We start from the raw sequence: 15,534 nt of genomic DNA, 5'->3' as shown, positions 1-15,534 counted from the left end.
GCTTATTGCAGGAGAACTGAAACAAGAAAGCAGAGTGTCACCTTGTTCAGCCTCAGTTCAGATTGCGCACAAAGGGCAACTCAAATTTTTCACCACTCTGCAGGTGTCAGCAAATGATCACAAAAGCGTTGCAAGTATTATTTTGGGGTTACATATAAATTTTAGCGAATAGACCAATTCACAAATACAGAATACATGAATAATGAGGATCAAATGGATCTCTCAATTTACTTAGGTATCCTTTCATTTCAGCAGTATTTTATATTACTGAACATATTCTTTTAACTTACTTTGTTGTATTTATCCATATATGTATTTCATATTTTTGATACTGTTGTAAATGGGTTTTTTTTCAGATTGTTCCTTGCTAATGTACAGAAGTACAACCAATTTTTGCATATTGATCTTGTATCCTTCAATCTTACTATACTGATTCATTAGATCTAGTAGAAGTCCATCAAATTTTCTCCATAGAAAATCAGGTAATCTGTGAATTAGGACAGTTTTATTCCTTTCTTTGCAACGTGAATACCATGTATTTCCTTTTCTTGCCCTACTGCACTAGCTACAACCTCCAGGACAATGCTGAATAGGACTGATGAAAGTAGACATCTCTAACTTGTTTCTAATTTTAGGAAAAAAGTGTCCAATCTTTCCACCAATAATATCAGCCAACAAAGCTTGTCATGGATGCCCATTTTCATACTGAGGAAGTTCATTTCTATTCCTGGTTTACTGAAGGCTTTTTTAAAAATCAGGAATGGTTACTGGATTAGTCAAATGATTTTTCTGCATCTATTGAAATGACTGTGCTTTTTACTGTTTACTTTGTTAATGTGGGGAATTATATATATTATTTGATTTTTTTGAATGTTAAACCAACCTTACATTCCTGGGATAAATCCCACATGGTCATGACATAATATCCTTTTAAAATTTTGTTGAATTTGATTTGCTAAAATTCTGTTTAAATTTTGTACATCTATGTTTGTGAGTAGTATTGTTCTGTAGTTTCCTTGGAATGTCTTTGCCTCGTTCTGGTATCCCAGTAATGCTGACATCAAAGTCTTTGGAAAACATTCCCTCCGCTTCAAATATTTTTGAAAAGCTTGTGTAGAATCGATATTATCTCTTCCTATAGTATTTAGTACAATTCACCAGTGAAACTATCTGAACCTGGAGTTTTCTTTGTGAGAACACTTTTTAAGTACAAATTTCAGTATCTTTACTACATATAGCGTTATTCAGATTATCTCTTATTTTCTTCTGCTCCCTTTGGGATCTGTTCTTTTCTACATTATTAAGGTGGAAATTAAAGTCATCTATTTGAGACCTTTCTTCCTTTCTGGTATAGATATTTAGAGCTACAGATTTCCCACTAAGTACTGTTTTCGCAGCATCTTCTAATACGTTGTGCTTCTGTTCTTACTCAGTTTAAAATACTTTATAATTTCCCTTTTGATTTCTTCTTTTAATCATGAATTACTTATAAGCATGCTATTTAATTTCCAAATATTGGGGATTTTCCAAGGATCTTTCTATTAATGATTTCTAATTTAACTGCACTGTGAGCTGAGAAGATTCTTTGTATGAGTTGAATCCTTTTGAATTTATTGAGACTTGTTTTATGGCCCAGAATATATAGTCTATCTTGGTAAATGTTCTGTGTGAACTTCTGAACGAATGTGTATTCTGCTCTTCTTGAGTAAAGTGGTCTGTAAATGCAGCCAGGTCAAGTTGACAGTGTTACTCAAGTTAACTATATCTTTGTAATTTTTCTGTCCATTTGTTATATCAATTATTGAGAGGGGTTACTGAAATCTCTGACTATAATTGTGAATGTTTCCTTGAATTTCTATTAGTTTTTGCTTCATTTGTTTTGAGCTTAGGTACGTAAGTATTTAGAATTGGTATGTCCTCTTAATTAACTGATCCCTTTATTGTTATGAAATGATCTTATTTTTACCAGGTAATAAATATTCCTTGCTCTCAAATCTATTTTGATATTAATAAAACCAAGTTTTATTAAAGAAACTCCAAGTTTCTTTCAACTAAGTTAGCATGTTATATCTTTTTCATTATTTTTAACCTATTTGTGTTTATAGTTACTATTTCTTACAGACAAATATATGGTTGGGTCTTGCTTTTTAATCCAATTTTAGCCTTTAAATTGGGACGTTTAGACTATTTACTTTTTTAAAAATATCAAACGCTACACAAATTTATGTGTCATAATTTGTACATCTTCTCTGTATCATTCCAATTTTAATATATGTGCTGCTGAAGCAACACCAGACTATCTACATTTAATGTGATTATACATATCATTAGGTTTGAGCCTATCATCCTGCTATTTATTTTATATTTTTCCCATCTGGTCTTTGTTCCCTTCATCTTTTCGTGGTTTCTGCTGAATTTTTTGTATATTCAATTCTATCTACTTTTTTTGGCTTATTAGTTATAACTTTTTGTTTTGCTCTTTTACTGGCTGCTTTAGAGTTTATTATATATACCTTTAACTTATCATAGTCTACCTTTATATTATACCACCTAATCAAGGGCATTAGAATCTTTAATAACATCCTTCCCTTTCTCCTTCAACCTTCAAGCTACTGTTATTATGCATTGTAATTTTATGTAAAAGCCACACAGTACCTTCATATTTTTGCTTTAAACAATAAATTACCTTTTAGAAAGATTAATTAAAAATAACTTAGACATTTACCCAAGTAATTACCATTTCTGCTTTTTGCATCTTTTTCATTTTCCTGCTGCCTGAAGGACATTTTGTTTTGTTTTGTTTTTGGTTTTGTTTTTTGCGGTACGCGGGTCTCTCACTGTTGTGGCCTCTCCCGTTGCGGAGCACAGGCTCCAGACGCACAGGCTCAGCGGCCACGGCTCACGGGCCCAGCCACTCCGCGGCATGTGGGATCTTCCCGGATCGGGGCACGAACCCGTGTCCCCTGCATCGGCAGGCGGACTCTCAACCACTGCGCCACCAGGGAAGCCCCTGAAGGACATTCTTTATAATTTTTCTTGTAGTGGGGGAGCACTGAGTAAGGAATTTGCATAGACATTTCTCCAATAATGATATACAAACAGCCGACAAGCACATGAAAAGATATTAAAATCACTAGTATCAAAGTAATGCAAATGAAAACCATAAGATACCACTTCATACCTAGTAAGATGGCCATTACCAAAAAAAGAAAGGAAGGAAGGGAGGGAGGAAAAAAATAAGTATTGGTGAGGATGTGGGGAACTTGGAACCCTTGTTCATTATTAGTGGGAATGTGAAATCGTGTAGCCACTATGGAAAACAGTAATTAAACACAGAATTACCATAGGACCCAGCAATTTCACTCCTGGAAAAATAGACCCAGAATAACAGAAAGCAGGGACTTGAACAGATATATGCACTCCCATGTTCACTGCAGCATTACTCGCAACAGCCAAAAGGTGGAAGCACCCCAAATGTCTACCAATGGATGAGTGAATAAATAAAATGTGGTATATATATAAAAGGGAAGATTATTCAGCCTTAAAAAGGAAATTGTGACACGTGCTATAACATGAATGAACTTCGAAGACATTATGCTAAGTAAAATAAGCCGGTCACAAAAGGACTTGTACAATTCCACTTACATGAGATATTGAGAGCAGTCAAACTCATAAAGACAGAAAGTAGAATGGTGGTTGACAGTGGCTGGTGGATTGGAGAATGGGGAGTTGGTGTTTTAATGGGTACAGAGTTTCAGTTTGGGAATATCAAGAAGTTCTGCAGATGGGTGTTGGTGACGGTGACGGTTATACAACACTGTTCAGCTACGTAGTGCCACCATACACTTAAAAATGGTTAAAATGGGGGGACTTCTCTGGTGGCGCAGTGCTTGGGAATCCGCCTGCCAACGCAGAGGGCACGCGTTCCAGCCCTGGTCTGGGAAGATCGCACATGCCGCGGAGAAACTAAGCCCATGCACCACAACTACTGAGCCTGCGCTCTAGAGCCTGCGTGCCACAACTACTGAAGCCTGTGTGCCTAGAGCCCGTGCTCTGCAACAAGAGAAGCCACAGCAACGAGAAGCCCGCACACCACAATGAAGAGTAGCCCCCACTCACCGCAAATAGAGAGAAAGCCTGCATGAAGCAACGAAGACCCAATGCAGCCAAAAGAAACAAATTAATTTTTAAAAAGATGGTTAAAATGGTAAATTTTATGTTATATATATTTTACCACAATTAAAAATTTAAAAACAAAACAAAAAAAGTCACTTTTTTGTTTCCTCTGAAATTTTTATTTTATTGAAGTATAGTTGATTTACAATGTTGTGTTAGTTTCAGGTGCACAGCAAAGTGATTTAGTTATATATCTATATTTTTTCAGATTCTTTTCCATTATAGGTTATTACAAGATATAGAATACAGTTCCCTGTGCTATACAGTGGGTCCTTGTTGTTTATTTTATATATAGTAGTGTGTATCTGTTATTCCCAAACTCCTAATATATCCCTCCCCTGCCTTTCCCCTTTGCTAACCACAAATTTATTTTCTATGTCTGTGAGTCTAGTTCTGTTTTGTAAATAAGTTCCTTTGTATGACAACTCACTTCTTTTCGGAAAGCATTTTCAGTGGGAACAGAATCCAAAGTTGACAAGTATTTTATAGTCTTTTAAAAATGTCACTCCACTCTTTTCTGGCTTGCAGTGTCCAACAAAAACTCTGTCATTCTTGTCTCTATTTCTCTGTTCATGTCTTTTTTTCCTCTGACTGCTTTTAAGATTTCCTTTCACTATCACTGATTTTCAGCCATTTGATTATGATGTGCCTTAGTGTGGGTTTTTAAATGTTTCTTTCAAATCAGATTCATTGAGCTTTACAGATCTATGGAGTTTATAGTTTTTTTGTTTTTGGGGGTCTTTTTTAGTTCACTAAACACAGAAAATATTCAGTCATTATTTGTTCTAATATTTTCCTGTTCCTCCTCCCTTCTCCTGAGATCTAATTAATTTATCTTAGACTATATATTATCCAACAGCTCATAGATGCTGTTCATTTTTTTTTCACTCTGTGCTTCATTTTGGATAGTTGTTATTCCTACGTATTCAAGCTCACTTATCTTTTCTTCTACAGTGTCTTATCTGCTATTAATTCCATCAAGTATCTTTTTCTTTCAGGTACTACATTCTTCATTTCTAGAATTTCCATTTAAGCATATTTTTGTATCTTTTATTTCTATTCTCTTCATTTTCCTATTTTCTTCTCCCTTCCTGAACACTGACAGCATATTAGTAGCAACTCTTTTGACAGCTTTGTCTGCTAAATCAATCATCATTGTCATTTCTGGGTCTCTTTCTATTGATTGATCTTTTTTTACCCTAGTTATGGGTCATATTTTCATGCTTCTTTGCAAGCATTTTAATTTTCTAATTGAAATGAAATTGACATAACATCAAATTAACCATTTCAAAGTGAAGACATCCGTAGCATTTAGTACAGTCACAATGTTGTGCAACCACCTCTACCTAGTTCCAAAACATTTATCACACCAAAATAAACTCGGTACCCATTAGGCAGTTACTCCCCTTTTCTCCTTACCCCCAGGACCTGACAACAACCAACCTGTGCTCTGTCTCTACAGATTTACTTATTCTAGATATTTCATATAAATGGAATCAGACAATGTGTGACCCTGGTGTCTGCTTCTTTCACTTAGTAAAATGTTTTTGAGCTTCACCACATTGTACTATGAATCGGTACATCATCTCTTCTTATAGCTAAATAATATTCTATGGTGTGTTTGTACCACAATTTGTTTACCCAGTCATCTATCCATTTGGGTTGCTTCTACCAACTGGCCATTGTAAATAGTGTTACTATGAACATGTGTGTACCTATATTTGAGTACCTGTTTTCAATTCTTTTCGGTATACATCTAGAGTGGAATTGCATGGTAGTTGTATGTTTAACTTTTTAAAGAACTGCCAAACTGTTTTCCACAGAAGCTGAAACACTTCACATTCCCACCAACACTGTACAGGTGTTCTGATTTCTCCACATCATCACCAACACTTGTTACTGTTGGTCTCTTTGAATCTAACCATCCTAGTGAGCCTGAAGGGGTACTAATTGTGGTTTTCATTTGCATTTCCCTAATTACTAATGAGGTTGAGTATTTGTTCATGTGCATGTTGGCCATATGTACATCTTCTTTGGAGAATTGTCTATTCAAGTCCTTTACCCATTTTTAGTTGGGTTGTCTTTTTTTTTTAATATTTATTTATTTTTGGCTGCATCGGATCTTAGTTGTGGCACACAGGATCTTCTGTTGCAGCACGTGGGCTCTTCGTTGCAGCATGCAGGCTTCTCTCTAGTTGTGGTGTGTGGGCTTCTCTCTGGTTGTGGCATGTGGGCTCCAGAGCACACGGGCTCTCTAGTTGTGGCACACAGGCTCCAGAGCACATGGGCTCTGCAGTTGCAGCATGCGGGCTCAGCAGTTGTGGTGCACAGGGGCTTAGTTGCCCCACAGCATCTGGGATCTTAGTTCCCCGACCAGGGATCGAATACGCATCCCCTGCGTTGGAAGGCAGATTCTTAACCACTGGACCACCAGAAAAGTCCCTGACTTGCCTTTTTATTGTTGAGTTATAAGAGTTATAGTTCTTATATTTAGGTCTTTGATCCATCTTGAGTTAATTTTTGTATGTGGTGTGAGGTAGGGATCCAGGTTTATTCTTTTGCATGTGGATATCCAATTGTCCCAGAACTATCTGTTGAAGATATTATTCTTTCCTGCATTGAGTGGTCTTGGCAATCTTCTCAAAAATCAGTTGGCTATATACGTATTAGTTTATTTCTAGCCTCTCAATTCTATTCCATTGGTCTATACCTCTTTCCTTACGCCAGAACCACACTGTTTTGATTACTGTAGTTTTACAATATGATTTGAAATGGGGGAGGTATGGACCCTCCAACTGTGTTCTCTTTCAAGACTGTTTTGGCTATTTAGGCCCACTGAAATTCCATAAGTTGAAGATCAGCTTTTCAAGTTCTGCAAAAAAGGTCACTGGAATTTTGATAGACATCATATTGAATATGTACACTGTTTTGCATAGTACTGCCATCTTAATGTTAAGTCTTCAAATCCATAAACACAAAATATCTTTCCATTTATTTAGGTCTTCTTCAATATCTTTCAACAGTGTTGTACAGTTTTCAGAGTACAGGTCTTTCAATTCCTGTATGCTTTTAGATGCTAGTATGAATGGAACTGTTTTCTTAATTTCCTTTTTGGATTCTATACCACTGGCATACAGAAACACAACTGTATTTTGTGTGATCTTGTACTTACAACTTTTCTGAATTCATTTGTTAGCTCTATTTGGTTTTCTGTAGATTCTTTGGGATTTTCTATATATCAATACATGGTAACATGTCACCTACAAATAAAAATAGTTTTACCTATTCCTTCCAATTTGGATGTCTTTTATTCCTTTTTCTTGTCTAACTGCTCTGGCTATAACTTCCAGTACAATGTTGAATAGCAGTGGTGAGGACAGGCATCCTTGCCTTGTCCCTGAACATAAGGAGAAAGTTTTTAGTCTTTCACCATCGAACTGGATGTTAGCTATGAGTTTTTCATAAATGCCCTTTATCATGCTGAAGAAGTGTCCTTCTATTCCTAGTTTTTGAGTGTTTCTATTATGAACAGGTGTTGGATTCTGTCAAATGCTTTCTGTATCAACTGATACAGAAAGGTGATCATGTGAGGGTTTCTTTCCATTGTTCTATTAATGCAGTGTATTACACTGATTGATTTTCCTATGCTGAACCACTCTTGCATTCCTGGAATAAATCCCACTTGGTCATGGTGTATAATCCTTTATATATATTGTTGGATTCAGTTTGTTAGTATTTTGTTGAGGGGTTTTGCATCATATTCATAAGGAATATTGATCTGTAGTTTGTTTTTTTTTTCCCCTGGTGTCTTTGTTTGGCTTTGATATCAGAGTAATACTGGCCTCATACAATGAATTATGAAGTATTGCCTCCTCTCCTATGTTTTGGAAGAGTTTGAGAAGGACTGGTGCTAATTCTTCTTTAAATGTTTGGTAGAATTCGTCAGTGAAGCCATCTGGTCCTGGACTTTTCCTTGTTTGTGAGGGATTTTTTTTAAATAAATTTGTTTGTTTGTTTGTTTATGGCTGCAATGGGTCTTCGTTGCTGCACGCGGGATTTCTCTAAGTTGCGGCGAGCAGGGGCTACTCTTCGTTGAGGCATGTGCGGGTGTATCATTGCAGTGGCTTCTCTTGTTGCAGAGCACAGGCTCTAGGTGCACGGGCTTCAATAGTTGTGGCTTGTGGGTTCAGTAGTTGTGGCTCGTGGACTCTAGAGCCCAGGCTCAGTAGTTGTGGCATATGGGCTTAGCTGCTCTGTGGCATGTGGGATCTTCCCAGACCAGGGCTCGAATCCGTGTCCCCTGCATTGGCAGGAGGATTCTTAACCACTGTGCCACCAGGCAAGTCCCGGGACTTTTTTTTTTTTTTTACTGATTCAATCTGTTTACTTCTTATAGGGCTGTTGATATTTTCTATTTCTCTTAAGTCAGTTTTGGTAATCTGTGTTTCTAGAAATTTGTCCATTTCATGTAGGTTATCCAAATTGTTGTTCACAGTACTCTCTTATAATCTTTTTAATTTCTTTAAGGTCATGGTAATGTAACTACCTTCATTTCTGATTTTAGTTATATTCATCTTTGCTCTTTTTGTCAGTCTAGCTAAAGATCTGTCAATTCAGTTACCTTTTCAAAGAACCAACTTTTAGTTTTGCTGATTCCCTATATTGTTTCCCATTCTCTATTTTGTTTATCTCCACTTTAATCTTTATCATTTTCTTTCTTCGGCTAGCTTTGGGTTTAATTTTGCTCTTTTTCTAGTTCTTTTAAGGTGAAAAGTTAGGTTATTTGTTTGAGATCATTCTTTTTAAATGTAGGTGTTTAATGCTATAAATTTCCCTAAGCACTGCTTTCACTGCATCTCATACATTATCGTATGTTGTGTTTTCATTTTCATTTGTCTTTAATTATTTTCTAATTTCCCCTATGATTTCTTCTTTGACCTCTTGGTTATTTAAGAGTGTACTGTTTAAGTTCCACATATTTTTGAGGGTTTTGGTACTCTTTCTGTCACCGATTTCTAGCTTCATTCCACTGTGAACAGAAAAGATACTTTGTATGATTTCAATCTTTCAAAACATATTGAGACTTGTTTTGTGGCCTAACATATGGCCTGGAGAATGCTTTATGTGTACTTAATAGGAATTTGTATGTTGCTGTTGCCGAACGCTTTGTATGTATCTGTTAGGTCTAATTAGCTTATAGTGTTGTTCAAGTCCTCTATTTCCTTACTGATCTTCTGTCTAGATGCTCTATCCCTTATTCAAGGTGAGGCAAGCATTTTAATTTTGAATTGGATGACAAACACTAGGAATTTTACATTGTTGGGTTCTGAATTGTGTTGTGTTCCTCTATACAGTGTTGGACTTTGTTCTGGTGCACAGTTAAATTACTTGGGATAACTTGAAGCCTTCTGAAGACTCTTTCCAATGCCCTATGTATTACAAGGTATTTACACTCTAGATAATGGAGACACAAACTATTCCCAGTTTTGTGTGAGCTCCAGAAACTGTTTTCTTACTGCTTTCCAGTTGTTCTTTCCCTGACTTTGAGTAGGTCCTGCCATGCATCTACAGATCAGAACTGAGCCAAAGACTCAAGAAGAACCCTCTGCAGCTCTCCAGAATACGTATGTGCTTGAGTGTACTCCTTAACATATATTCAGCACTCTCCCCCAAAGCTCCCTTCTCTCCAGTACTCTGACCTGCAATTCTAACCACCACCTTGGCCTTCCTAATCCCAACAAAACTGGGCTCTGTTTTGATTCCTCCTCGCACTACAGCCTGTAAACAACTTCCAGGCTCTACTGTAAACTGGTGCAATAGAAGGGCTTACCTCATTTGTTTCTATTCCCTCAGGCATCACAGCCTGCTGCCATCTGTCATCCAATGTCTAAAAACCACTGATCACATATTTAATATGTTCTCAAGTTATTTAAGGAGAAAGAGAATATTACTGCTGCATAACACATTACCCCCAACTTAATGGCTTAAAAAATAAGCATTTATTTTTTTCACATAGTTTCTAAGGTTCAGCAATCAAGGAGCAGCTTGGCTGGGTGGTTCTGACTCAGAATCTCTCAAGGGGTTGCAGTCAAGATGTTGATGGAGAGCAGTCTAGGTAGGGCTGGAAGCTTGACAAGGGCCGGAGGATCTGCTTTCAAGAAGGCTCAGTCACACAGTTAGCTAAAGGTCTTGGTTCCTTGTTAGCTGTTGGCAGGAGGCCTCAATTTCTCACCATGTGGGCCTCTCCAGTGGGCTATTCACAACATGGCAGCTAACTACTCTCAGAGTCAGCAATGCAGGGTGACACTGAGGGAGAGAGAGGAGGATGGAGAAGGCACAATGTCTTTTATAACCTATCCTTGGAAACGATCCATCACTTCTACCATATTCTATTGGCCACACAAACAGATGTGCGAGAGGATTACACAATGGTGTAAATACCAGGAGGCAGAGATCACTGGGGGCCATCTTGGAAGCTGGCTACAAAGAGGATAAATCTTGCTATGCCAACATGGCAGAAAGCCAACATCCTTCTTATACATTCTAACCTCCTTGTGTTTACTACTTTTTAAATCCAGTAACTGTACACTAAATCCTATGACTTCAAGAGAGATAGGCAGATGGTAAATAGATCCTACTCTATTTACTAAGAAAAACTAAGAGTAAGTATCAGCAGCTTTTAAAAGCGAAAAGGATAGAGTTTCCAGTGCATATGGCAGGAAAGAGAAGGAGAGCACTTGTAGCTGACCTGGGCTTGAGACATGTCCAAAGTGCTTCACTCCCCCCAACAATTACTCTAATGACCAACTTAAATGTCTGCCCTCCTTTCTCATCAATCTCCAGAGCAACAATAGCAATAACACCAGTCATAGTACTATCAACAGCAGTAGCAAGAATACGAGAACCAACACTAAGCATTTGGCCTTTGTTATCTCAATTACTCCTCACAACAAACCTGTAGGATAGTATCATTATCCCTTAAACTCTAGGCTTTTTGTTTCTTAATGACCAAACCCTGGCTTTACACTTTACAGTACACCTTGATACAACTTTATTCTTTCTGTATAACACCTGGCTCCCTCTTGCCCTATAGGATTCTCCACTCTTCTGGCACTGAAATTGTTCTGTCCTCCCTGTTCTCCTACTCCACTTGATTCAGGCCTTAGAGCTTCCCCTTAGGGCTTCCCTGGTGGCACAGTGATTAAAATCTGCCAGCCAATGCAGGGGACACGGGTTCGAGCCCTGGACCGGGAAGATACCACATGCCACGGAGCAGCTAAGCCCGTGCGCCACAACTACTGAGCCTGTGCTCTAGAGCCCACGAGCCACAACTACTGAAGCCTGCGCGCCTAGAGCCTGTGCTCTGCAGCAAGAGAAGCCACAGCAATAAGAAGCCCGTGCAACGCAACATAGGGTAGCCCCCGCTCGCGGCAACTAGAGAAAGCCCACGCACAGCAATGAAGACCCAACACAGCAAAAATTAAATAAAATAAATACATTTATATAAAAAAAAAGCTTCCCCTTAGCTTCTGTGTTCCTAACGGCGATTACCAAACCTCTTTAAAAGGAACCGTTACTTAAACCTCTGTTAATCCCTGGCTGCTGGGCTCTCCCAAGGCTACAGCTGCCTAACATAGACTTCCCAACACCTTAGGACACACTGCCCGGTCAAGTGTGCCTCACCAACTAATCCCAAAACATTTTCCCTATTTCGGTTACTAATTTTTAAATAGTATTTCACAGCACATGGGCCTTCTCAATTTATATTTGCTACAGCTTAATGTTCAAATGAGTTTCCTTTCCCTAGGGGCTTGTAATTAATCATCAGGGAGAAAGGTCAAAATACACCAAACTCTTAACTTAGTGGTATCCTGGAAGCAGGCTACCATTAGTTACTTGTTGAATAATGAATGAAAAAACTACAAACTAATGATTATAAACTCTCAAGGGGATATAATCCAAAGAATTTTTACAAATAAAAGGTAAAGATGACAGTGGACACAATTCACAAAAGACAAAACACAAAAGAACAAATATAAGCAAATCATAGAAATGCAAATTAAAATATCACTTTTTGTCAGACAGATTAATGGAGATTGAAAATTTGTCACGGAAATAAGGAAACAGCCATTCTGATAACTTTTTTTTTTTTTTTTTTTTTTTTGCGGTACGCGGGCCTCTCACTGTTGTGGCCTCTCCCGTTGGGGAGCACAGGCTCCGGACGCGCAGGCTCAGCGGCCATGGCTCACGGGCCCAGCCGCTCCACGGCACGTGGGATCTTCCCGGACCAGGGCACGAACCCATGTCCCCTGCATCGGCAGGCAGACTCTCAACCACTGCACCACCAGGGAAGCCCCTGATAAACTTCTAATAGATAGAATTTTGTATTTTTGGTATTTATGCATCAAATATCTTTAAAATCTGCATACTCCTTTGACTAGTATTTCCATTTCTAACAATTAATTGCAAGAAAATAATGGACAAAGGAACACAGGTATATGTAAAAAAAAAATACTATCTGTGGCACTAACTAGAACACAAAATCTGTCCAACAATAAGGATTTGATTAAATAACTCTTAGTACTTCCAAATTATGGATTAAGTCACTTCAGATATTATGTATTACCTAATCCCACTTTTTTAAAATAACATATATTCACATAGAAACATACCTGCATAGAAAAAAAATCTAGAAGTATACACCCCAAAATGTTAGCAGTGACTGTTTCTGTAAAAGAATAGTGGAATTACTTGTGATTTTTTTTTCCTTTTTACTTATCTATACCACCTAATTTTTCTACATGAATTGTACATGGATAAGAACACACACTCTTAAAAGGCAAAAGTAAAAATGAGGAGCACAATTTAAAGGCAGATGTGTCATTATGGTAGCCGAACATGGAACATTCCTATGTTCCCTAATAATAATGTCAGGCAGAATTAATATCACAAAGGATACCAAGTAACTTAGTATTCAATAGCCTAGTTTTTAATTAGTTCTAGGAACACATATGGAATAATTTGCTAGTACTATTCAGGCATTTTAACAAAAGACCTCCCCAGATTTATTTATTAATCCTAAAGACAGTGCTGAAAATTATGCAGTAAAAATCTCAACTGCTTCAAGATGAGTGTCAGCTTCAATTGCCTTTTCATGCCTTTTCACATTTACCTTGAGAAACCTCTAATGGGAAAGCAGTCACTGTGAACATAATAAAACAGAAAAATCACTCATATGTCTAAGAATTCAATGTGACTTTTAAGTCTGGATGAAAACAAAGTCTTCTCTATAAGTTCTACTATTCCAAATTAGGTTAGCTTTTCCCCTCAGACTTGAAAAGTTTTAAAAACTTAGTCAAGAGAGGGTCCTGAAGCAAGCCAAGGAACACGTATCTGTTACAAGCAAAGCATGCGTATCTCCAGGCACTGTGGACACTTTCTAGCCAAAGCCCAGGGAGCTGCTGTGGCCACGCAGAGCACTGCCTAGGAGTTGTTTGCAATGCCTGGTTCAACACAACCAGTAGCACAGATGGTCAGTAAATCCTCACTAGGACTAATCTATAAACTATAATCTTCAATGATGTTGCCTGACATAAAATGATCACTTCCATCTGTCTATAGTAGAATAACTGTACCCACATAATTAATGGCAGGTATCTGTACAGTCACTTGGGGGGAACTTCACACCTACAGCACAGTTTGTATGTCACATCTCATAAAGCCCCATCAATGCATCTAATGGGACTTGACAGCAACCATGAAGGCACAGGAAGCACTAAGCACAGTATGATTCCTTTCAGCCCATGTTAGTAACGTCACTGATGAAAGCAATACTTGTGGCACAAGAAAACTGTCTAGTTCAAGGAGAAAATCAAAGACTGTGCATAAGGGAGAGATTTTACGTTAATGGCATTTGTGTAAAGCAGCATCATATAATACCAAAACGGACAACACAATTATGTGGTTACTGCTGACAAGGATGGAGATCTCCTTGCTTTAGTGACAACCCTGGCACCATTCATCCACTCGTTCAGCAAATACATGAAAATCATATACAACAAGAACTATTCTAGGCCCTGGGGATATAGGAGTAAACAAGCAAAGTCACTCCCTTCACAGAGCACAACATCTAACAAGGAAGGCAGACGTTAAATAATATTACATATTTTAATACAATTTTGAATGTCAGGATGTCATTAAATAGAAGGGCAGGGTGCTATGAGGCAAATCCTAGGCCTGGGAGTCAAGTGAGCCGAGCACGTGGTGGGTGAGAAGAGGTCAAGCTGGAGCGACCTGGCTCAACCTCAGACCTGAAAGAGTCTAGTGTGACTGAAGCATTTAGATTGCTTCCTGGGCACACGTTAAGTCTGAGATGCATAAAGACATCCAAGTTAAGAGATCAAGTTGGTAACTGCTACCCAAGTCTGGAGCTCAGAAAAGAAGTCTAGACCAGGTATAAACTGAGAAGTCATTTGCTTAGAGATGGTGTGTGATACACAGGAACTGGAGATTTCTTAGGCCAAGTGAGCTGGATGGGGCGGGGGCTGGGAGGGGTCATGTATTACTTCCTCAAATCACAAAAGAATTAACTACTTCTTGCAATCAAATTACTTTCTTCTCTTGATTTGCAAATGTGAAATAAATCAAAGTGCTTTCTTATATTATAGTTATGATACAATGCCCTTTTTGTTCAGAAAGGATAAGATTAAATGTATAAAGTTCTTGGGGAAATGTCAAGACCTAAGGAAAATATTTCTACAGTGAGTCTAAGGCATTGTATGCTATAGTTTATTTAGCAGACCACTTTCTTCCAGCCTTTTCCAGTGCCCTAGAAAAGGACTCTTTTTTTAACACACTGATACAACCACTTCGCAAGATGTGTCACTAGAAATGCTTTCAGTCTGCAGAACTGCCACCTACTGAAGCTAGATCACAACTGTAAGCATTCTGAACACATCAACAAGTCCTGGAGATGTGACATCAAAAAGAACAGAAAAACCTTCTGCTCTGCACACTTAAAACTTAACTTTCAGGACTATCGCTATAATCCTTACACAACCTGCCCTGCAGTCTTCCTATGATGAATATATAGCATGTAACTGCTCTATAAAGCAGTGGGCAGGTTATGGTTATAGAAAAGCTGAGTTAAAATGCTCCACGATTTATGGCCCAAGCACCATATAAGTGTGACATGCCTTAACACAAACTCACCTGATTTATTTGAAGCATGTTAAAACAATATTGACCAAACTGCTGTATCCCTCACGGCTCCAAAAACTAGAAAATGAAAATGAAGAAATAAGTTCAACTTAGTTGGTAATCGCAATGATTAGCACTTTAAACACATGCCCGTGACCA

The 15,534-nt window shown here is 38.0% G+C and overlaps 1 protein-coding gene and 1 pseudogene across 11 annotated transcripts in view; both read right to left on the bottom strand.

Annotated features, from left to right (window-relative positions):
• The window catches only part of STAU2 (staufen double-stranded RNA binding protein 2), a 305,414-nt gene that overhangs the window by 281,301 nt on the left and 8,579 nt on the right, over positions 1 to 15,534 (bottom strand). For 7 of the 11 annotated variants that reach the window (XM_067712055.1, XM_067712049.1, XM_067712054.1 and 4 more), the window contains exon 2: positions 15,388 to 15,453. The exons of 3 other annotated variants lie outside the window; for them this stretch is intronic. In XM_067712055.1, coding sequence (XP_067568156.1) covers positions 15,388 to 15,405 — 18 coding nt within the window. In that variant the 5' untranslated portion in view covers positions 15,406 to 15,453. Of the gene's footprint in view, positions 1 to 12,848; positions 12,905 to 15,387; positions 15,454 to 15,534 lie in introns of those variants that run through there. One more of the 11 variants, XM_067712052.1, reaches the window with a different exon arrangement.
• On the bottom strand, positions 2,199 to 2,292 carry LOC137210801 (U6 spliceosomal RNA; annotated as a pseudogene).

Source organism: Pseudorca crassidens, chromosome 17, assembly GCF_039906515.1.
Source record: "Pseudorca crassidens isolate mPseCra1 chromosome 17, mPseCra1.hap1, whole genome shotgun sequence".
NCBI lineage: Eukaryota > Metazoa > Chordata > Mammalia > Artiodactyla > Delphinidae > Pseudorca > Pseudorca crassidens.
Note: the sequence above shows the minus strand (reverse complement) of the source record. Positions and strands in the feature narration are given on the sequence as shown.